Below are 23,805 nucleotides of genomic sequence, written 5' to 3'. Positions count from 1 at the left end.
GCCCCTCAGAGCCCTCAGCGACACCGCCAAACGGCTTTTATTTATTTAAATAGCGGGGGTTTAAAAACTCTCCTCGTTTGAACAAGTTAAATAAAATACAGTGTAAATATCAGCTCTCTTATTTTTTTTATCTTGTCTACATACAGCTTATTAGGAAACTTTTATGTGCTTTAGAGCATAACCAGGTGTCAAACCGCCTGATCCCTTGCCTTTAAAAGCAACAGATTGTATAAAACACCGTGATATATTAAAAAAAAAAAAAAAGCGTCGGTATAATGTACAAAAATATTTTTTTACAGTGATTCAACGTCTTAAAATAGTCAGATTAACTGCATCTGACGTTCATGATAAATCATCTTCTCTGACGAGGAACTGGTGGATGAACTGCTGAGCTTTTCTCTTCTGGGCTATGTCGGGTGTGGGGTGTCCCGGGGGAGGCCGGAGCAACAGGCCCCCAAACACGCTGGCTGTGGGGAAAAAACACAAATGGTGAGAGAGCAGGACGGGCCTCCAACCCCAGGGAAAAACCATAACAGTGAGAGAAGGACCTGCCACCAACCCCAGACAGAACTCCCTGCCTTTGGAATGAGGTAGGACAAACATAATGATTCCCACACCTCTGTGTCCCTTTCCCACATTCCTGTTTTTCTATGGACTCTTCACTTATAATATAAAAGGTTCAAAGCGGTACAAGCCATGACTGCACTGGGGTGTGAAGTGTTTTGTTGTGCAGCCCTGTTGGGGAAGATGGGACAGGAAGGGCTTGTGGATATGATTGTCTGGTAAGAAATACTGGAGACGTAAAACCTGTGAGGGAAATAGAAATGAATTTCAGCTCTGAGATGTGATCATGGCAGGCAGGAGGACGGGGATGAGCTGGAGATGGGTGGAAGGACAGAAAACAAAAGGCCCCAAGGGTGCAGCCCCTCTCCACCCTGCCAAGGCATCAGGGAAAAGGTGGATAAGAAAAGTCTCTTTAGAGTTTAGAATACAGGATGATGTGGTGATAGAGCAGTTCTCATGGGCTGCAGGCAAAGTCTGTAGGGTTTGTATCTCACACTGGTTGGTCACTGTAAATTAGAATATTCAACACAAAAGGAGATAGAATGGATTGGAACAAGGTCCTGGCTCTCTTAGCTCCTCTTCTACTTTCCTCACTCTCTCTTCTACCTCTTACTGCTCCTTTTCTCTTACTCTGACCCCTGCACTCTTCTTACCCCTCTCAGCTCTTTCACCTCCCTCACCTCACCCCCTCTCTCTCCCTCTCTCTTTGGGGTTCCCTCCAGCCCAGGCTGGTGGCTGAAGGCAAAGCCCTTTTTACCCACAGCCCTTGCAATAAACCCCCGTGTTTCTAGAATATCTCAGCTCTGCAGAGTTCCTTTTCCCTGCCATCCACAGAGCCTCTACACAGGCCCTCTGAACAGAGGGTTATTTTGCTTGCCTTACCAAGGATATTCACATCCAAATGGTTTTTCCCTGAATTCTTCAGTAGTTCTCTCAGAAATGCCATCAGGTACTCAAACACATTTCTGTGGCACGCCGGTAGGTTGGAGATAATCTGAGGAGGGGGGAAAACACCAACATTCATATTGCAGACACAGCAACACCTTCCAGCTGCACCTGCCCCCAAAACACCTCTGGAAAATAACCCTGGAGCACCAATTCCAGATCATTTAACAGAAGATTAAACTACTGAGAGCAAAACACAGCGACTTGGTGTACCAGAGGGCAGTTTGCCTCCCCTCCCTCTGGAGCTGGAGCTGGTCCCTCAGGGAAGGCAGCAGTACCTGGCAGCTCAGGCTGTAGTTGCTGGCACTCTCCAGGCAGGAGCTGTAGAACCTGCTGCAGATGACAGGCTCAGGGAGACTCTCCAGAAAGAGCAGCAGAGCCTCTGCCACTGAGTGGTTGCTGCCCACTGATCCAAACACGGTTAAGGAACAGCACAGCACATCCTATTTCTGCTGAAACATCAATGAACTGTTGGTGAGGTGTCCCAGAACTCTGCCTACAGCTCACAGGTTTGGGTCAACCCTACAGCTCACAGCTTTGGGTTAATCCCCTGGCCTGCAGTTGGGCACTTGTGTAATTCATTGGCATCGCCAGGACTCAGCAGAGGATGACACAGGGCCATGAGGAAATGCAGAGCTCAGTGACTCTGGGAGGAGAGACAGCAACTTAAAAACCTCTCTCTGTTTTGGCACTCTGAGCCCTCCTGGACATCAGTCCAAAAGTCCAAAAGGATACAGAAGGTGTCGTACATTCCCGTGTCCAAACAGTCTCGGATTTGCTCAAATTCAGATCTGAGGCCTGGCTGCTGGAACAGGTCCTCCTGCAAAGACAACCCTTTATCAGCCCAAGGGAAATAGAAGAATTTGGGGTAAATAGAACAACGTCCTTATAGAGTGTCTGGGAAGTCTCTCCAAATTGGTGGTTATCACCCAAGTCTCAGCACAAACAGCTCTAGGAAGGCTGTGGCACTGCAGTGAGAGGAGTGCAGGAGGACACTGCTGATGCCTGGGCACACAGACAGTCAAAGCATCAAACAGTACAACCTGGGGCACCAGGACCACTTATCTCCACACACCCAGCTCACAGTGACTGCTATTACCAGTATCTTCTCCAAAACTTCACCCAAAGCAAACACCTCATTTTGTGTTTCCAGTGCCAACCTGCTGGGAAGCGTTGCGGTTCAAGTGATCCACCATCATCCACAGCTCTTTTGGGATGTCCATAGGCTTTTCAGCTTGAGCAGGATCATCACTCATGTCTACTGGCATCAGGGTCTGAGGGAGGGCAGCGTGGGCAGGAGGGAGACAAACAAAAGGTAGCTAGCCAAGTCCTGATTCAACTCGGCAAAAATACTTCACAAAGTTTACACCTGAGAATTGAGACTTCTTAACACAAACAGACAGGCCTTAGCATCTAGTTTTAATGCTCTGGTGTGTTTGGAAGGGAATCTTGTCTTTAACTCACAAGTCTCCGAATGGATTCTGCTGACATGTCCTGGATTGGTTCCCTCATGTAACACAGTGTGTGGATGGGAGACCCAAAGCAACTTGGCAAATAGTTGCCTGTTACGGATAGAAAATAATCCTTCCCTCTGACGAGATGCAAGACTAAGATATCTTCAAGTTTTTCCTCTCCAGAGTTCAGGCGAGTAGCTGTTGATTTATTAACAAACACCTCCAGTTCTACTGTGATCTCAGCATCTGCCAGAAAATGATAAAAAAAACCCAGACTCAGTTACAACCAGTATTAAACCAACAGCCTGCAAACAGGCACAGCACTCTCAGGAGTGTAGAGGGAGCTGAGCCAGAAGGGCACAATATCAGCTCATTAACATGAGACAAACAAGGAGGAGGAGCTCACCTGAGAGCAAGAAGCCCTTACTGGGATTAGCAGTCAGCCACTTCTTGCAGTAGGTTTCCTCATCTGGTTTGGTGATAAATTCAAACTGGCAGGGCACTTGGCCATTGCGGATTGTAAAGCTCTCTACCTGCAGCTGCATGTATTTAACATCCTTAAATTGGATCTGGAAACAAATGTCAGTCAACACCATCAGCCATTCCACCTTGTCGAGCAGGAATTCCTGTCCTGTGGTTTAATTATTAAGCAGCAAGAGAAGTAGATTAACCCCTTGTTCCCACTCCCCTCTCTCCAGGACTGCATGGGATCACAACTCCTTACTCTGAATGCCAAAGTCCTTTGCATTAGGGGGGCCTTTAAAACAAATGCTGCCCTCAAATAACTACAATAAAATTGAGAATGAGATAGCTGTAGCCTCAAATCTCTCCTGGGCTTATCTTTATAGTCCCAACACACAAAGCAAATGTTGGTTTGTGACCCTCTCCAGATCCTTACAATTTTACATTTTATGTTTGAAAGCACAAGTCAGAGCAAGGGTCACAAACCACCTTTTTACTTTCTCTCTTCCCACCTTAGGGAATGATACACCCTGTATTTCAGCCTTGGACTGGGAATGGAATTGGAATCTGAATTGAAACAAAGATTCCTAGGGCTTGTGAACAGAGAGCAGCTGGAAGTCAAAATATTTTTTTGGAAGCAGACCCAAGAGTTTAGGATCCACCTTCTCCTGCTGGGGTCTGGGGTTGCTCAGCTCCTTCAGGGAGTGCTGGCACATGAACATGTCCTACCTCTCTGCGGGACAGGGTCACTGAGGGAATGTTGGCATTCTCCAGCTTGTCCAGGGAACGCACAATTTCCTCAAAGGCTTTTCGGTAGAGTTCCTCATTCACAACCTTCACCTGAAAAGAACACACACACTGGACCAGCAAGCATTGACTGTGCCTCTGCAGGACTGCTGCTCCACAGCTGGAAACATGGGAAGTCATTTGATTTTAGCAGCACACTAGAGTATACAAGACAGGGAATGGAGCTCTGATCTCCAAGATCTTCTCATGATCCAACAGTAAAGGACTTTGCCATGACTAACAAGAGTCACTCAGTCAGTACTAGATCAACCTTTTTTTTTTTTTTTTTTTCCTCAGAAAAAATAAAAAGATTGACAACACACTACTGTGCTCCCAAAGAACAATGACAGATATTCAGGCTTGTCCAGCTTAACTGCAGTATCATTTACACAACCCTTGTTTGCTGTGATCAACAATCCCACCTCCATATCTGATCCAACCCACCTTTCAAGCCATTGTTCTCTGCAGAGAAAAGAGAAACCAGCACCCAGGGGATGAGGGGAGCAGTCACTTCACCCAGCACTGACATACCTACCCCAATGTCAAACACAGAGCTCACAGGCTTGTGGTCACTGAGCTTCAAAGCCATGTGGCTGCGATAGCTCAGCTGGGAAATGTTCTGTCCTTTCCAGAGGATCCGGTCACACCAGGCTGGAACACGACACTTCTCACTGAAACAGAGGGAGAAATCAGCATTTCCAGGCACAGTGCAGGTGCAGTAACAACACAGAGCACACACAACACTGCTCACACAGAGATCAGGGCTTCCTGCCATGTCCTGCAGCTCATTCTCTATCAAAGTGGGATTTTTAACAGTTTCTTTGCATAGATATAAAAAGTCTGAGTGTCTGCTATAAGGTATCTCTATCTCATGCTTTACTTCCTATTTCTTCAAAGGTGCAAGATACAATTAGCATACAAAGCAATGCTCAGGTATTTTTGACCATGAGAGCCATGAAAAATAAAACCTCAGGCTCTACATTTAAAGTTTGCATTTACTGTTTTCACTGACAGCTGCACAGATTTAATTTCTGCACTTTCAGCTGAGGTTTCTGGTTTGCTGAGACTGGAGGAGCTGCTCTGTGTGTAGAGCATTACAAGAAGGATGGTTCTCCCAGGCTTTTGAAGAACAGCACAGTTGACTCCACGTCAACCCTGGTTGGGCTCACCTGAGCAGGTACAGGAGAGATCAACAAAAATGAGATCCTAAAAAATTTACTTGGAGGAAAAAACCAACAAACCAGACAAAAAAGAATTAAACTAGTAAAAGGATTAATTAACTTTGTACACCTCTAAGAGGAAACCTAATAGGATTGTTACTGGGAAAAAATATTAGGAGTATCTGACAAACAGCAGTGGGAGAAAAATGATGTAAATAGATATAATCAGAAGATTAATTTTGGAGTGAAGGGAGAGAACCAGATATAATCTCAGAACTGTTCCTATTTACAGCCACTAGACCTGCAATATTTTTTAGCCTTGTTTTTATTTCCTTCAGTGATAACATCAGCCATTTGTAGCATCACATCTGAGACAATCACCGTACCTTGTGTCCCAGTCATCACAGCCAGCATCGTACTTGTATGTGGGCTGGAAAGAGATCTCTCCCTCTGTGAAGCCTTCAAAAGCTGCATTTGCCTTCATCTGCCTCTTCAGCTACAAAAGAAGAAAAGATAAAAACTTTAATTTTAGATAATCCCAAGCACAATTTCCATGTGGAATAAAAGGGAGACGCTGAGCAGAGAAAAGGCCAAGGAGTCGTGTGGTTTGTACTGAGCATCCTCAAGGCAGGTGAGATATCAGTACCTGGTCGTACTGGCAAAGCTCTACAAATGCTTTCTCCTCTACAAGCTGCTTCACTTTGGCCACATCCAGCTCCTCCAGACGATAGTTGAGGTCCCCCAGCCACAGGATCACACTGAAAGAGAACATACACCAGAATGTGCAGGGAAGAACACACACCAGAATGTGCAGAGGCCTGAAGCTGCCCCAGGGTGCAGCCAGCCATGGACAGCAGCTCCACTCTGTAGCTCTGGGGCTCTCCTCATCACAACCACCCTGACGAGCTGCTCTCATCAGGAGTAACAACAATGAAAACTTAAAAGAGAAGCTACTTTTTCTATTTTTTGCCATTATTAATCACTGTTCTGAGTGTTTGTCACTATCCCTTAATGACTGGTGCTGCTATTGTTCCACAGTTACTGAATTCCCCAGCTGGGGAAGTCAGTGCTTATTCCTGCCCCAGTGAGTTTTTCTTCCCTACAGGTTTCCAAAACCAGTCTTGGCCATGATGGAGATGACAGCTCAAATTATAATTAGAGCCAGAAAGACACTGCTGGCTATGGCAGGCCAAGACTTTGTAATTATCTATTTACCTTTGAAAAAAGAGTATCTTGATTGGGCTTTGCAAAATTCAGAGGATTTGCAGAATGCACTGTTAAATTATTCAGGCGTTTGTCCTATTCATTACCCAGGCCACAAATTGTTACAAGCAAAATTGAGTTTCAGAGAAAAACCTATGCTAAGTGAAAAGCCCTTGAGTGCTATAACTCCCTTCACTGATGGATCAATGAAAACACATTAATCAGTAATAATGTGGCAAAACCAAACAACCAAACATGAAAATCAGATATCCAAACAGTAGAGGGCTCTGCTCAAATTGTTGAGCTTGCTGCAGAAGTCAGAGCTTTTCAACTCTTAAAGTGAAGAGTGGCATAAGGTGACAAGTGACCTGTCCAAACCAGGGAAATGTTTTCTGGCCCTTCCAGCTGACATTTATGCCACTGATTCCCCCTCCTCACCCCAGCACATTCACAGAATGCTCCCCTGCACATGCCATGGCTCCCACAGCCAGAGGAGAAACCTACTCGTGTTTGCCAATGGTGAGAGGGGGCAGGTTTGGGTCTGACTGGCAGAACTGCATCCGAGAGCAGATGTCCTTGAAGTCCTGGTTCCTCCGCTCGAATTCCTCCGTGTGAGCTGCCAGGTGAGAGTTCACAATGCACATGCTGGTGTTGTGGAATTTAAACCTGATGGCAACACCGCCTTTGTTACCCTGAAAGAGAAAGACAGAGACATTGTCCTTCGGTGAAAGCAGCTGTCAGTGAAAACAATAAATGCAAACTTTAAATGTAGAGCCTGAGTTTTTATTTTTCACAGCTCTCATGGTCAAAAGAAGCTTCTGCAGTGCAGATGAGTTACTAAGCAGTGGACAAGCCAGAAGATTTTCAGACAGACTGTTTAATTCTGGAGGAAGGAGTAGGCTGAAAATCCTAATTAGTGATTATTTGAACATTGGGGGAGGGAACCTGTCAGTTCCCTCTCACAGTGCCCTGAGCTGCCATGGGGATAGGATTATCTGCTTCCAGAGGCAGCCACAGCCCTCAGCTGGAGCAATAACCATTGCATCCAAGGAGGGAGGCCCTTCCAAATCCCATGCCCAGTTGCCATTCTTACCATCCTCCCCATGATTCCAGTTCCCACAGTCTCAACTTCCACCTCGGAGATGTTCAGAGCCAGTTCTGCCTTCACATACAACAGGAGCATGATCCCCACCAGCCGCACAAGCTTCACCTGAAAAACAGACCCTGCTCCTTTCACTGCTGCCATGGAAGAGGTTTGCTGAGAGAAGGCACATCCATCCACAACGTGGGTCACCAAAAAGGAAGTTCCAGGATCATCCAGTGTGTCAGCAGGGCTCACAGTGCACAGGGCCCCAGCAGCACAGCCCAGGAAGGGGCTGGGAGCAACATCAGTAAAGGAAATTAAAGCCCAAAGCAAGAGTTACAGCACAGACAAAAGCTCATGGAAGGAGATTCCCTTCAACAACAGAGACAGGAGATGAAGCAGACCTATGGAGCAGGAGCTAAAACATAAGCAGTATTCCTACTAAAATACCTTCACTATTCATTCCACCATATATTGTAGGCAGACATGGGAAGAAGATACAAAACTTCCTATTCTCCTTCCCCAAGACAGCAGGAGCTCCCTTTAAGTGGGGAAGGCTGGCTCTGTTTCCCATCCTGCCCCTGCCTCAGCACCCTGCACAGAAACACTGCACAGCCTCTGCAGACACAGCACTGAGAACAAGAGAAAGCAAAGGGAAAAAAGAGCCAAGTGGAAAACGATTCCACACTCGAACCTCCCCAAAAGCCACATTTACCTTTGCATATTTGGCATCTGGGTGAAGGCTATCAGTTACAGCTTTAAACCATTCTTCCTCCTTCGGTGTGTCATTGAAAAAGAAGGCTTCTTTAGTCAGATCAAGCTCCTGGAAACTGTGTTAGAGGAAGGAACCCATGGATGCATGCACTTGTTTATAACTCTCCAACCCCTTGTCTGGGAAAGAACTAAATCAGCTTATACTCACTAAATTTCTAACTGAAAACTCAAATTACGCTGATCATAGATGTAGGTTAAATGCAAAGCTAAATCACTGTCATTATTTCATCAAATGGCATTAAGGATTTTGTAACAATCCAAACCCTACCAGACCAACAACCCTGACCGGCTGTGGACACACCCACCCCGGAGCTGTGCAATGCCCAGTGCCAACATTCCTGTGGTGGCCTGGCTCAGCTCCTCTGGGTGACAGATCCACCAGGATGGTGAGGATGGGGCAGGGACAGACACTCACCCCACGCAGTAAATGTCTGGAGGTTCAGCATCACACCTCAGCCAAGGCTGGAGGCTCTCTGTGGGTGACTGACCGTTCACGTTGTATGTCCCCACAAAAACCCTGCAAAGACAGGGACAGAACCCCAGAGCTGCTGTTAAACAGGTAAATAATGTCCCACATAACTAACATGTTACCAAGGAAAATCAAAAAAGGTGACAAAGTTTAAATCCCTAAAATGACTTAACTACAGCTGCACCTTTACAGGCACATTTTTACAAAAGGATACATTGAGATACACAAATACAAAGTGTTAAAGAAATAAAAACAAAATAAGGCTGTAGTTTATTTTATTTCTTTTATAAGGCTGTAGCTGTGCAGCAGCAGTTTGAAATGACAGATTCACAGGATGAGATGCATAAAACTATTTCAAACACAGTAAAGCTTTGGGCCTAATTACATATTTCATTCAAGTCTTTCTTATGGGATTATTGGAACAACTACATGGATAAGCAGTGGACAGAAATTGAGAGGGAGAAGGCTGGAGTAAAAAAAAAAACAAAAAAAAACAAAAAAAAAAAAACAGAAAAAAAGTGAATTCTCAAAGGCCATTTCCAAAGGCAAATCTTGATAGAGACATGAATGAAATTCTGCTCTGCTCATGCCTAAACATGGAAAGAAAACTGTTCTGGAAAGTATGGATCATACTTTTCTACAGAATTTCTTGTTTGTGGGGACATGGGGATGAAATAACAGATGAGTTATTCCAACAGTCTGTGCCAAGTTACAACCCACAGAAGTAAGACCTTCTCAGGAATGATAATTACCTGTAGCTCTGGATGTCTGTGTAGGAGTCCTGCATTTGTGCAAGCTGAGATTTAACAATGGTATCTCTGAGGCCAAACTTGGGTTCTGATAACATGGAGGCCTTGTTGGAAGCCATGACACGGGAGGCCCGAACCTGTTCAGTTCTCACTTCAGACTTGAGTTTGTTTTGCCTGAAAATAAAAGCAAAAGAGCAGATGAAGCCAAGGCTATCCCCACACCCTGACTAAGATATTCCTGCCACTGAGGCCTTAATTCATATTTTTCTGTCTGTTCACTAAAGACAGATAACTTTTGGGATAAGCCAAAAAAAATTGAAAAGAGCATTTCTTAGCAGGGTTGAGATCTCCAGACAAAACCAGTTTAACTAACTAAAATAACAAATGGTTTTCCCCATCCTGGTGCAGCCTGTTGATGCAGACTTTACTCTGTTGAGCAAGCTCTGCATCAGCAGGCTCTGTTGTTGATGCAGGCCTTACTCACACCTGGAAAATGATACAAAACCTGTACATCTTCCCTGCTCACTGGAGCAAGGAGAGGGAAATCTCATCTCCCTCTGCCTCTGCTCAGCCCTTCTGACCTCAGCCTGAGAATGAAGAACTGTGTTTGTTTAGAAAACCTTCTGGTGGAAATCTTCCAGATCTGACCACAGAGGGTGGAGGTGGAGGTGGTTTTACTTTCTGTCTCCTGGCTCTGCAATCTCCTTTTGCAAAGGAATAATGGCCCAGCTTGGAAATTCCCAGCAGCAATTGGATGGTATAAATTTAAGGTCAGGAACCTGCATACCAGTGCCAAGGACACAGACAGACTCAGAATGATTTGCTTTAGGGTCCACAAAGTCCTGGGAACTGGAAAATGAAACTGTAACATTTTAAGAGGGTATCTATGAGACACGGTGGCTCTAAGCCAAAGCTCTCTGAATTCAAAATAAACAATGCTAGCAGGTCCTGTCCCACCAAGCAGCCAAAATATGCCCAAACAGGGGACTGGAAGGATTCTCTCTGAGGGACTGGAATGAAATTCCCACTAATGTTTTGACAGCATGCTTATGCTGAACTTTTTTCTCTCTTAATTAGAACCTGCAGATTCTCATCTCAGAAAGATGCCAGCTTCTGCTCTAGACCCCCCAGCTCTGTGCACTGACCTGGGAGTGTTTCTGTCACTGCTGTTGTGGCTGCAGCTCTGACTGACTGCTGCTTTTTTTCCATTCTGTTTGACACCTTCAGAGCCAACCGCCTCTGGAAGAAAAACAACAACAACAAAAAAAAACCCAACAAAAAGTTTCACTTTAAACACAAAGTGTTCTTCAATTTATCAACACGCTTATGTAAACGCTGGCAAAAAAATCTGTGGGCAGAAAATAATTTAGATTTGTGTGAAAAAAACAAAGTACCCCACAGTGTCTCTTTCAGCTATCTGTGATGAGGCAGCTTCCCCTGCAGAGGAAGAAATGACAAAAGCCACAGAGAGCAGCAGAACCACTGTCCTCCAGCACTTGCTGCTGGCTCTCCTTTACAGCTAAGCTGAAGCAGGACTTAGCAGCACAAAAATCCAGGGCTTTACCCCAGGAATCTGAAAAATTTATGTTAATAGCAGATTTTTTTTTCCTTTCTGAAGCAAGACAGGAAGTACAAAGGAAGGAGAAAAGAGGGGAAACAAACAAACAAACTCCACAGTATCATTTAAAGGGTTTCTATCTATATATAAATACCCAGCAAGGCACAGGTGTCAAGACACCCTGAGGGCCATGAAGAGTCACCATGGAGCCACTGAAGCTCAGCAGAAACATCTGCCCCAAAACTGCACATTCCTAAAACAGTATCAGGGCTGCTGCCACTCACATCAAACTAACCACAGGAGTGTGGTTAAAACACAGGACACTAAACACATCACGCTACCTTAGCAAAATCTGATCAGTCTTTTTCAGCATTTCCTTTCAGTTACAATATTCTGCTCCTACGAGTTGCAAAATAACAGTTAAACAAGAGGATTTGTCTCTGTGTTTAAGAGGCAAAACCAGCAATCTTAAAATCATGCTCCTCAGCACACAAATCTAATGGTGATGTAGGAATTGTTAAGACTGTTGGGTTCTGGGCATTCAGCTGAGCTTCTCCTCCAGTCAACACAACCCAGAAAAAAATAAGATGTTATTGGTGTCACAGAAGATTCTCCAGAACAAGAGCACAAACCAGAAATAAACCTTGCAATAGTTCACCCAAGCCCTCAGGATACAAACCAGATGGCAAGAAGTGGCCAAATTCTCAGCCTGGAAAAGCTCTTCTGCCCAAGAGCCTTCTGAGAATAGACTGTGTAAGAGGATTTATCAGAGCTGGGACACGGAGGACACATGACTGAAACCTCACTGAGATAACACGGCTCCAGCCATGCAGATTTGCCCAGGAGCACACAGAGATGCCCCAGGGCCCAGGGCCACAACAGCTCTGAGAACTCAATTACTACTCCTTGAACCTCTCCAAGCTCTCCCCAAAACAACCCAACAATGCAACATCCCTTGGGAGTCAGTGACAGGAACCAACCTGAACTTTCACCTTCATGGACAATGGTTAGTTTTGTGCCAAGAAAAGAGCAGATTTCTTGGCTTTATGGGTCTGTGCCATTCACCAGTCTGCAGAAATCATTACTGCAGGATGGAAAGACAGGTAAACCTGCTGCTGACACAGCTGCTACCTGACCCAAAGATCAATACATCACACCCTGCATTCCAACCCCATGGGCAGAAAGCAGCTTTAGGGAGGATTCTCCTAAGAAAGAGATGAGCTTTGGAAAAAGGGCTGTTTCCTTCAGGTAAATTTATACCTAACCCCAGATTTCTGTAGTCAGAGGGATCTATATGGCAGCACTCTGATGTGGAATAATGACCTTGTTCAGTAATTGACCTGAGCACAGAAATACAGAGCAACATGCAGAGATTACAGGAGGTGTCAATTGCACAGGGTTTGCAGTTAAATGAGATTCAAGCAGTAATAAAGGCATTAACATTAAAAACATGCAGTGCCATTATGGTACAGCAGGAAAATTAATTACATCTCCTGGACAAAACAGCATTCATGCTCAGAGTCCAATAATTAAATCAGCCTTCACGCAACTACAAGCAAAATGCCCAGATTCACTTTCTGAACCCCACAGTGACTTCCAGGAATTGGTTTATCTCTGAATCTTCTCACACGCGCGCTCTGCGGAGGGGGAAACAACAGCGGGCCCGGGAAACAAACAGCAGAGAGCCCGGGGAACAACAGAGAGCTCGGGGAACAACAGAGAGCCCGGGGAAACGGCAGAGAGCCCGGGGAAACGGCAGAGAGCCCCGGGGAACAAACGGCAGAGAGCCCGGGGAAACAGCAGAGAGCCCGGGGAACAAACGGCAGAGAGCCCGGGGAACAAACGGCAGAGAGCCCGGGGAACAAACGGCAGAGAGCCCGGGGAACAAACGGCAGAGAGCCCGGGGAACAAACGGCAGAGAGCCCGGGGAACAAACGGCAGAGAGCCCGGGGAACAAACGGCAGAGAGCCCGGGGAACAAACGGCAGAGAGCCCGGGGAACAAACGGCAGAGAGCCCGGGGAACAAACGGCAGAGAGCCCGGGGAATCAGCAGAGAGCCCGGGAAAAAAACACCAGCGAGCCCGGGGAACGCCAACAAGCCCAGGGAACACCAACAAGCCCCGGGAGCGGCGGAGGAGGCGCCGGAAGAGCCCGGCCCGCCCGGCAGAGCCCACCCGGGCCCACAGAACCACCGGAGCGACAAAACCCTGTGCCCGAAACGCCGCGGGAGCAGCGCCGGCCGCCCCTCCGCCTCCCGGCCCCGGCAGAGCTCCGGGAGCACCGGGGGGGCTCTCTGCCCTGCCCCGGACGGACGGACGGACAGACAGACAGACGGACGGACAGACAGACAGACAGACAGACAGACGGACGGACGGACGGACAGACAGACGGCGGCTCCCCGCGCTCACCTCGGCGGGGCCGCCCGCCCGCGGACATCGCCGCAGCTCGGCCCGACCCGGCCCGGCCCCAGCGCCCGCCCCGGCCCGCCCCCGGCCCCGAGCCCCCGCCCCTGCCCCGGGAACACCGGGCGGGCTCGGCACGGGCGGGTTTGGGCAGGGAGGAGGCGGCCCCGGCACACCCGCGCACACCGCGCCCGTACCTGCGCTGCACCTGCCCAGCTCCTGCAGGAAGGAGCGCGTGTGCGAGCCGAAGGGCAGCTGCACCGTGAGCCCATTGTCCGCTGAGCCCAGCCGGACAGTCACATCCGAGCCTGAGACATGGGGAGAGAGAGCTCCTGAGGGTCGTGCTGGAAAACTTCACAAGCTGAGCATCTCTCTGCTCTACAACATGCACCCAGCCTTTGCCCCCTGCCTGCTTACCACGTTCCTTTCCAGAATTTTACATGTGAAATATAAAAATCGTAATTTATAATTTTTTTTTTTATTATTCTGCTTGTTCAGGGACAATAATTAATCTTCCAGCAGCAGTTTAAAAACGTATTTAAAGTTAGTTCCCTTGGTTGAATGGGGCTGGCAGTGCTCATTGTTCTTTTCCAAAATTTTACATGAGAATGCCACTTAAAATATAAAAATTGTAGTTTATATTTTTTATTTATTCTGCTTGTTCAGGGACAATAATTAATATTCCAGTGGTTTATAAACATAGGGAAAATGAGTTCCCTTGGTTGAATGGGGCTGGCAGTGCTCATTGTTCTTTTCCAAAATTTTACATGAGAATGCCACTTAAAATATAAAAATCATAATTTATAATTTTTTATTCTGCTTGTTCAGGGACAATGATTAATCTGCCAGCAGCAGTTTAAAAACATATGGAAAATTAGTTCCAATATTTTACATGAGAATGCCACTTAAAATATAAAAATCATAATTTATAATTTTTTATTCTGCTTGTTCAGGGACAATAATTAATCTGCCAGCAGCAGTTTAAAAACATATGGAAAATTAGTTCCAATATTTTACATGAGAATGCCACTTAAAATATAAAAATCATAATTTATAATTTTTTATTCTGCTTGTTCAGGGACAATAGTTAATCTGCCAGCAGCAGTTTAAAAACATATGGAAAATTAGTTCCCTTGGTTGTATGGGGCTGGCAATGCTCATTAGCCCCCCAGTCCTGCCCCACTGCATGGAGCTGGTACAGAGACCAGAACATCTGTAACACAGCTGGTACAGGGCCCAGAACATCTGTAACACAGCTGGTACAGGGCCCAGAACATCTGTAACACAGCTGGTACAGGGCCCAGAACATCTGTAATGCACCCACAGAACTCACCAATGACGTGGAGGTCACTGTCGAGTACAACTGCAAAAAAGTAAGACAAAGTTCAGTTGGAAGCAAAGCGACAGATTTGCAGGCCACGGTGATAATTTGAGATTAGTGAGCTCGGCAAGTTCTCCAAACTCCAAATGTTCCCTGCAGGAACAGAGGCAGCAGGGCAAACCTGCAGGGCAGGGGCTGTGGCTGGGGCCTGGTGGGATTATATTTGAGCTCTGGTCCTCACACCAGAGGATTCCATGTGATGGACAAGTTTCACCAAGGATAACAAACTGTCACAAAAATGTGAAGGCAGAATGGATTGCAAATTTCATGAAGCAGAACAGCAGAATATGGACCCCAAACCCCTCCAATCTCACTCTTTGGAAGTGGCCACTGAGGCACCACAGTGTGTCGTCAGTACCTTCTTCCACGGCAAAGCCATCAGTGATGGGGATGATCCTCTCCAGCCAGACATCCTCGGCAGTGATGGCCATCCTCCTGTGGGTGTACACATAGATCCTGCAGGCACAAAGTGCAGGCAAAGCCTCCTCAGTCCTGGTCTGTCTGCACAGAGATGAGCACAGAACCCTTCCTGCCCAGCCAGCACAGCCTCCTGCAAATCCCAAAGGGGCTCCTCAACCCAGTGCTCACCCCATCCCTCCCAGCCAGCACAGCCTCCTGCAAATCCCAAAGCAGCTCCTCAACCCAGTGCTCACCCCATCCCTCCCAGCCAGCACAGCCTCCTGCAAATCCCAAAGCAGCTCCTCAACCCAGTGCTCACCCCATCCCTTAGATAAAGCGATAAACCCTTCACATTCTTGGCAGGGCAGAGCTTTGAGCTCCTCACTGACCACCCAAACTGCTTCAAACTGCTGCCCTACAGGGCTGTGCCCTGCTGGGAAGCCCGTGGGGACAGGAGAGGGTTCTCAGGCGGTTCCTGAGGCACCCACAGAGTTTCTCTCGGGTTCTCCCCCTGCCCTCCCCTCTCTCCGGTGTTACACCCACGCGTGCTGCCCGCGGCTCTCCACCAGGCCCAGCAGGCGGCTCTCCACGCTCTCCCCCGAGGCCAGCAGGCCCTGCACCGCCTGAGGCTGCGGGTCAAGGATGGCCGGGGCGGCGGAAAACAGCGGGGACCGAGCGGGGATCGGGGGTGGTGGTGGCGGGGGATCGGCCGGGACAAACCGGGCGACGGAGACAGGCCGGGAAGGAGCGACAGGGACAGAGGGATGGAGTGCGGGGACAGCGGGAGGAGAGGCGGGAACAGCCCTCAGGGGACGGGGACGGGCTGAGGGAGGGACGGGAGAGAGGGAAAGAGCAGCGGGAAAAACCCACAGGGGACAGACGGGGACAGCCTGAGGGAGGGATAGGGACAGAGGAAAGGAGCGGCAAAAATAACCCGCAGAGGACGGGGACAAGCCCGGAAGGAGCGACAGGGACAGCCCGAGGGAAGAGAGGGAACAGCCCGCAGGGGACGGGGACAGGCCGAGGGATGGGGACAGCCCGAGGGAGCCACAGGGACAGCCCGAGGGAGGGACAGGGACAGCCCGAGGGAGCCACAGGGACAGCCCGAGGGAGGGACAGGGACACCCCGCAGCCGCACCGCCACACCAGGCCCGATTAAAGGATACGATCCGGCACGTCGCCTCCTTCTCCAGGCTCTCCTGGATGGCCCCCGACTGGTCCATCCCGGCCCTGGCAGCTCCCCGGGGCCGGGACCGGAGGATTTCCCTCCCTTCCTTTCCCTCCCTCCCGGCGGCGGCTGCGCTCTCAGGGCGGCCGGAGAAACGCGATGATGCTGCTCCGTTATCGCCGCGTCCGGAAATAACGGGGCCGCCGCAGGAACCGGCGGTGCGAGCGCTCAGGGCCGGCCGGGGGGACACTGCCCTGCCCTGGGGACACTGCCCTGCCCTGGGGACACCGCCCTGCCCGGGGGACACTGCCCTGCCCTGCCCGGCCCGGGGGAGGCCCGGCCCGGCCCCAAAAACGCGGCCCCGCCCGGAAGGAAAGGGACACTGAGAGGGGGAACTCCTCGGGCCGGCAGACATGGGAAAAGGATGATTTCCAAAGGAAAATCGCGACGTGTTATTATTTTCAGTAGCTCCTTGAGTTATTTTTTTGTTTGGGGTGGTTTTGGTTTCGTTTTTTTTGGTTTTTTTGGGGTTGGTATTTTTTGTTTTGGTTTTTTTTGTTGTTGTTGTTGGTTGGCTTTTTTGGGGGGGGGGGTGTTTTTTCTTTTTTTTTGTTTTTGTTTTTTGGGGGGTTTTCTTGTTGGTTTTTTTGGGGGTTTTTTTGGGGTTTTTTGGGGTTTTTGTTATTGTTGTTTGGGGTTTTTGTTTGTTTGTTTTGGGTTTTTTGTTTGCTTGTTTTTTGTTTTTTGTTTTTTTGTTTTTTGTTTTTTTTTTTTTTTTTTTTGGTTTTTGGTTTTTTGGTTGTTGTTGTTGTTGTTGTTGAATTTTAAGATGACCCAGGACAGGAGCCAGGTTTTTCTTCAAATGCATTAATGCAGAGTGCGGCAGTAAGTGCTGTAAAATATCCCTTTTTGCACTGTGGGGACGAAGTTTGAGCTAAATCAGCTCCCACAGACATAAGAGATGTAAGTCGAAAGGACATCTCAAAAGGAAAACCCGAGTGGTCTCGGTCAGTGACAGCTCTGCACCACTTCCCCTCTCTGCTCAAGGGAACAGGCTGAGGACACTGCTGTGAGCACCAAACCCTGCAAGAATTGCGGTGCTGGGCTCTGTGTTTGAGACAGAACCCTTGGCATGAACACACTGACAAGGCCTGAAACAAAGTCAACACACCCCCCAAAGGCTGAGCTGCGGTTTTGCTGTCCCAGAACAGGCCCTGCAGCGTGGCAAGGGCCGGCTGTGGTACAATAATGTGTTTTTCATCCACCCTGGTAGGGCTGGCAGAGCTCCAGGAGGGCCAGCACCACAAAGAAAAAGTACACGAGGGCTCAAACCCACCCAGCCCAGCTCTCCCACCCTCTCACAGGTCACACCGTGTCCAGCCACACACAAAACAGCAGCACCAAAGGGGGCTGACACAAAGATTTTAATATTTTGCAGTCTTTTCTCTACAGGGAACAGCACCCTGGCAGTGCATTGTCTCCAGGTAATTCTGCCTGCCCAGCTCCACTCGAGCTCTGTGCTCACCTCTGGGCTCTGCCTTTAGCAGGTGTGAAACAGAATCATCTAAAACATGAGATGCTTTTAGATTGATCCCACTTCCCCGCCTAAAACTGGGAGATGAAACGTGAGGTTATTATTTTACATACATGGACAAGAAGCGTTTCTTTGCCAGAGCAGTTTGGAACTAACAGCTCAGAGGGGATGCAGGGACTCTGCCACAAGCAGGTCATTGATGAGAGCAGCCCCTGTCCCTCAGTCAATGCAGAATTTTCTGGGGTTAAGGAGGTCTCTTGTTCCAGCTCCTGAGGTCCCCCATTCCAGCAGCACTCCCAGGATCCACAATTAGCTCTTACATCTACAGGATTTGGGCAGGGTAGGGTGGAATCCCTTGCTGTAGCTTCCTAAGCGCACAGATCAAGCACTTTTCCTCTAAGAAAAGGGGGAATCTTGTTCTCAAATATTTAAAATTCACTGAAATGCCAGGACTCACCCATCCTGGGGTGGTGCAGGGTTCAGGGTGCAGCTTAAGGGGGGGTTTAGGATCAACAGAGGGGCCTGAGCAGGGAAGCAAAGTGATCCCCAAGGATGTGCAGCTGCCCATGAGCTGATACAGAGGGCTCAGGACACATTTTTGATGGGACAGGGACAGGACAGAGGGGGTTTGCTAACAACCTTGGCTGAAATCAGAGAGCAGTGGGATCCTACTGACCCTACAGGAGAGGCTGAAGAGCTGCCTAACCCCAGAGAGAAGTGGAGACCCTGTAACTCAGCAGAAGGACCACCCCACACGCCATCAGGACCTTCAGGAGCGGGGCCAGTGTCACCAGCCCAGCACTATTGACGTGGACTTTGCCGTCCAGTTTCAGACAGCTGGATTTTGGGCTGGCTGGGCAGCACTCCTGGTAGCAGGCAGCCTTCATCCCACCAGCACAGACAGGTTTGGCGGCCTTGCAGGCTTTGCTACATCCTGCCATGTAATTCAAGCCCGTCTTCTTCATCTGAAAGCAGAGAGAGTTAGCCTGGGGGTGATGCCGAGCCTTTAGTGTTAGCACTACAGGAACAGAATGCTCTGCAGCCCCAGGCCGTACCTCACAGAAGTCCTGCCCCAAAATGCATTTAGAGATGGTCTTCTTGCCTTTGAAACACTCGTTCCCGTGACAGGAAAATGCTGCACACACTTTGCCCTGTGAGAGAAAGGACCAGGGGACACCAGCTGTCCTTCAGGACAAAAACTGCATTTCAGACAGCCCTTCCCTCCCCAGGGCTCCTCTCCACCCCCCTCTGTTCTGCTCTCAGGCATTTTAGATCCAGAGATAAAGGAGTATTCTGAAACTGCAAGAAACCACCGAAAGACCAGCAGAGCAAGCAAGTTTCAAGCCTCTTTTTCCTTCCTCTTAAGTGGTCTCTGGGAAGATAAGCATCTTCCTCTCCACTCGGCTCAGGAAAGGGCTGCAGAGCCTGGTGGGTGCTGCACCCTCAGTGCAGCTGCAGGAAGGCTCATCCCATGGTCAGATCAAAGTGCCTGAGCTGATACAAGCACTGGTGTGGGGACCAGGCCTGATGGACAGGGATAAGGCCCACTGGACAAGGCTCCTTGTGGACTCCTTACTGCCAGTGCTCCTTCAGGTTTTGTTGCCTTTCCAGAGTCGGCCTTTAACCCCATAAAGCAAATGGAGGAAAGGCTTTTTTCCTGTCCCCTGCTCAGGTGGGAGCTCAGCCATCCCAGCAGCCACAGAGCCTAGAACCCAAAGGTGCAGCAGCCTCTGCTCCTGTGGTACCTACATTTTGTGGGGGAGGCCGAGGTGTGGTGGTGCTGGTGGTGGTTGTCATTGTCACGGTGGTGCTGGCGGGTGGCAGGTCACCTGCAGACACACGAGGAGCCCTGTGAGGCTGCACACACACACAGAGCCCACACAGGGCCAGATCCACCAGCACTGCTCACACTGTGGCCAGAGCTGCTAGGACCACCCAACCCCAATGACAGAGCAAACCCCAGGGCAGCGATGCAGCCACAGCCCCTCCACCTCTGCAGAACAAAGCTGGGTGATACCGTAGGCGGTGGCGTTGAGCTGCAGGCAGAGAGGGCCAGCACAGCACTCCAGGGCACACTGCTGCCTGCTCAGGCTGCCGTTGGTGCTGCACGGCTCCAGGCACCCGCTGCTGCACCGGGCTGTGTAGTTGGTGCTGGAGAAACGATAAAGCTGCAGAGTCAAAGGATAGAATGAGTGTAAAGAGGTGCTGCCATAAAAGAGTAAAAAATAACTGACAGGCTGTCAGAGAGGAAAGGGAGATGGACACAGTAATAGAGCACTGTGGATTGCTGAGATAAGGAAAGGGAAGGCTTCCCCTGTTGCAGGGGAGTTGCCCCTCCATACCTCGCAGTAAGTCTCGTTGTGGCAGGTGGTTGTTCCGTTGGCAAGGGCTCCATCCTGGTAACACCTCTCTCCGGAGCACTGAAAGCTCTGGCAGGTTTGCTGGAGGGACATCAGGGTGTCACCTTACAGCCAAGCCTCCTCACACAGCCCTGCAGGGCTGTCCCCAGCCACAGCCTCACTGTCTGGAGGGGCCACCCCCACCTGGCCACCCTTCCAGCACAGGAGCTGCTCCCATGGCACTCCTGGACCTTGTGACCAGCCAGGCAAGTGACACTGTCCATGGGGCTGCAATGACACAGCCATACCCCTCTTCCCATTCCTTGCCTTACCATTGTCTCTTCTGCTCCCTTCACAGAGGTGTTGGTGGCCACCAGAGAGGCATTGTTGGTGACCGTCACCACTGAGGTGTTCTGGGTGGCCATGGGCACCACTGAGGTGTTTTTGGTGGCCACCAAGGCCTGCTTGGTAGTCGCCACCACCACCAAGGCATTCTTGGTGGCTGCTGAACTGTTCTTGGTGGCCGTGGGCACCACTGGAGTGTTCTTGGTGGCAACCGAGCCCTCCTTGGTAGTTGCCACCACCAAGGCACTCTTGATGGCTGCTGAGGTGTTCTTGGTGGCCATGGCCACCACTGGAGTGGTCTTGGTGGCTACCGAGGCCTGCTTGGTAGTCGCCACCACCACCAAGGCACTCTTGGTGGTTGCTGAGGTGTTCTTGGTGGCTGCCAATGCCATGTTTTTGGTGGCCTTGACTATCACTGAGGTGTTCTTGGTGGCAACCAAGGTGTTGGCAGTGGCCACCACTGCGGCATTCTTGGTGGTGGCCACTGAAGGGTTCTTGGTGGTCACAGCCACCAGTGAGGTGGTCACTGGCTTCTTGGTGGTCACTGCCCCCACCAAGGTGTTCTTGGTGGCTTCTGAGGTGTTCTTGGTGGCCACCACCATGGTATTGGCAGCTGTGCTGGGCCCTGAAAAACGAAAAGTTCCTGCTTGGTGAAGGAAACACCAAGGGAAAATGTGCTCAGTAAGTCCTGTGTCCCTTCCTGAGCCATGACACAGTCCAGGGGGACCTGCAGGAAGCCCCTGTCACACTGTGGCTGGGAGGGGAAGGGGCAGACAGTGACAGGATGTCCCCAACAGGGTCCACTTGCAGCCACCAATTGGGCAGCCCGAGAAGCAGGTCAGAGCCAAGAGCCCACCACAGCAGCACTGTGGACAGATGTTACAACGGCCTCTCCCTCCCACTTCCAGCCACATTGTCTGGGAAGAACAGGCTTTTAAACCATGAGGAAAGGTTCCTCACCTGTCCTGCAGCTCTGTCTGACAGACACAAATCCCTGGTGCTCCACACTGCCTTTGCCCCACTCCCCACAGGCCCCCAGATTTCCCTGTGGGATACAGAACTCACCTGCTGTGACAAGAGAGTCCTGAAGACAGAGTTGCAGAGCCAAGATGCAGAGCAGCAAGCCTGGAATGGAGTGGGAATGACTGACTGGGAGCACCACACCTGCTTTACCCACAGCCCAGAGAGCCTCCCCAGCAGCACAGGCTGAAAGGCTTCTCTTGAGACAGAGGAGCAGGGGGACACTCCTCCACCTTCCCAAAGCCCCAGGTGACCAACTCTCACCACAGGGAGGCCTCTGGCACAGCCCCCAACAGCTGGAGCAGAGATGGACCTAGGATAGGGGACAGACAGACAGACAGACAGACAGACAGACAGACAGACAGACAGACACTGCCCTCCCTGCTGCACCAGAGCCCCATTACCTCGAGCAGGGGGCACGAGCCATCGCTGTCCAGCCATCCTCATCTTCCAGCAGCTGCACCCAGAGCTGGCAGAAGGGGCAAGGTCAGAACTCCCCTGGGGCATAGGGTGGACACCCCAGCCCAGCTCTGTGCTCCACCTCCAGTGCTCAGCCCCGGGACAAGCAGTGACCCCTCCTGGGAGACTCCCCAAACCCATTGAGGCTGCTGTGGCTGCTGACGGGGAGCAGAGCCCTGGGGAGCTCTGTGTGCTGTTGGTGTGGCAACAACCCTCCCCTGTGGAGCTCAGAGGCAGCACAGCCCTGCAGGAGTCAGGGTGACACAGGGAAAAGTGCCACCAAGCAGCAGTTTGCTGCTGCTGCTGCTGCAAGTGAAGATGGGATCTGGCTCTCCATCCTCTATTTGCAATCCAAATGGTTTACCTGTTTTGCTAAGGAAATGGTGATGTGACTCCAAGCAGGCTCCAAAGCCAAATTCTCCAAGGAGAATGGTAATACTCCCCTCCTGTTTTATGATTTAGGCTGAATCACCATTCCCCCAGGACCTGGAGGGGATGAAGCTCATTCAGAGACCTCCAAGGCTGTTCCCTCAGAGTGACAGAGAGGACAGAGCCAGCTGGCACCTCACCCTGCAGAGCAGCTCAGCCACCACCCAGAACAGCTCTGGACATCCTTATTGAGCCCAGTGCCAGCCCAGCCCCAGGGCAGGCAGGGAACCAACACCTGCCTGACACAGCCTCATCCCACATCAACCTTCCCCCCAGGCAGGGGAAGAGCCCACAGCAGACTCACCTGCCTGTTCCTGAAGGCCTAGAGCACCTGCAGCCCCTGCCAGCACTGGAGCACCTCTGAGCAGCTGCTGTAGCACCTTCCCCACAGCCCAGCCCCACCCCTGGCAGCCAACCCCTGGGGAAGTGTCACATGTGCCTCCACAGCAGCACAGACACACAGAGCTCTGAGCAGCAATGGAGAAAGGCTTGTGAGGCTGGGCATGTCACACAGGCCACCACTGCACCCAGGGGACTGGGGGGACACAACTGCCACTGCCACGTGTGATGTGAGTGGCCTCTGCACGATGGATCTGCAGTTCTGGAGGTGTCATGAGTCCATGGGGATGTCCAGACACCTCTGAGTGTGACACCAGGGGCCAGGGCTGCTCCTGAAGCCACAACAGGCACCTCTAAACACACTCCCTGTTCCCATCTCCATCCTCCTGCACCACAGGTCTGACATACCAGTTCATTCGAGCCAACAGCAGTGCCACAGAAATCACCCCAGAGCCAAACCTGAGGCTCAGTTGGTTATTCCCTGAAAAAAACAATGGCCAAAGCTTCCCACAGGGAGACAGACCCAAGGTAAAAGCAGTTCTGTAAGCCAGGTGAGCTTGTTTCATAAAGGAAACCACAAGTTCACACCAAGATCTTTAAACAGGAGCAGTACCTGTCAGCACAGTGTCCATGTGTTCAGAGTCAACCCTCACCATAAAACTTTCAGCAGAGTGGAAATGAGAGAAGGAATTATTTCTGACCACTGTGTAAAAAGCATTTTAAACACACTGTAATCAAAACTCTTCCTTCCAGCATAAAAAAAAAGACAAGTCTCTCAGCAC

The 23,805-nt window shown here is 50.0% G+C and overlaps 1 protein-coding gene across 3 annotated transcripts; it reads right to left on the bottom strand.

Moving 5' to 3' along the window:
• Positions 1-50: 50 nt before the first annotated feature.
• Positions 51-17,485, bottom strand: INPP5B (inositol polyphosphate-5-phosphatase B). Of its 3 annotated transcripts, XM_083879269.1 has the most exons (22): positions 16,557-17,485; positions 15,934-16,013; positions 15,350-15,447; positions 14,944-14,973; positions 13,808-13,918; positions 10,796-10,889; positions 9,654-9,824; positions 8,848-8,949; positions 8,374-8,488; positions 7,668-7,784; positions 7,079-7,266; positions 6,018-6,129; positions 5,758-5,867; positions 4,747-4,882; positions 4,155-4,265; positions 3,370-3,532; positions 2,974-3,209; positions 2,670-2,783; positions 2,245-2,329; positions 1,788-1,915; positions 1,447-1,558; positions 51-467 (listed from the first exon to the last, which is right to left on the bottom strand). In XM_083879269.1, exons 1-22 carry the CDS (start codon positions 17,424-17,426, stop codon positions 343-345), a joined length of 3,408 nt encoding a protein of 1,135 aa, XP_083735395.1. In that variant the 5' UTR covers positions 17,427-17,485; the 3' UTR covers positions 51-342. The 3 variants fall into 3 exon arrangements, with proteins under 3 accessions (XP_083735395.1, XP_083735396.1, XP_083735397.1); XM_083879270.1 differs by lacking the exons at positions 15,934-16,013; positions 16,557-17,485 and having other exon boundaries at positions 53-467; positions 15,350-15,579; XM_083879271.1 differs by lacking the exons at positions 13,808-13,918; positions 14,944-14,973; positions 15,350-15,447; positions 15,934-16,013; positions 16,557-17,485 and adding an exon at positions 13,617-13,670 and having other exon boundaries at positions 54-467.
• Between the last annotated feature and the right edge of the window lie 6,320 nt (positions 17,486-23,805).

Source organism: Zosterops lateralis (genome assembly GCF_965231275.1).
Source record: "Zosterops lateralis genome assembly, chromosome: 28".
NCBI lineage: Eukaryota > Metazoa > Chordata > Aves > Passeriformes > Zosteropidae > Zosterops > Zosterops lateralis.
The sequence above is the reverse complement of the archived record's forward strand: the minus strand, read 5'-3'. Positions and strand labels throughout refer to the sequence as shown.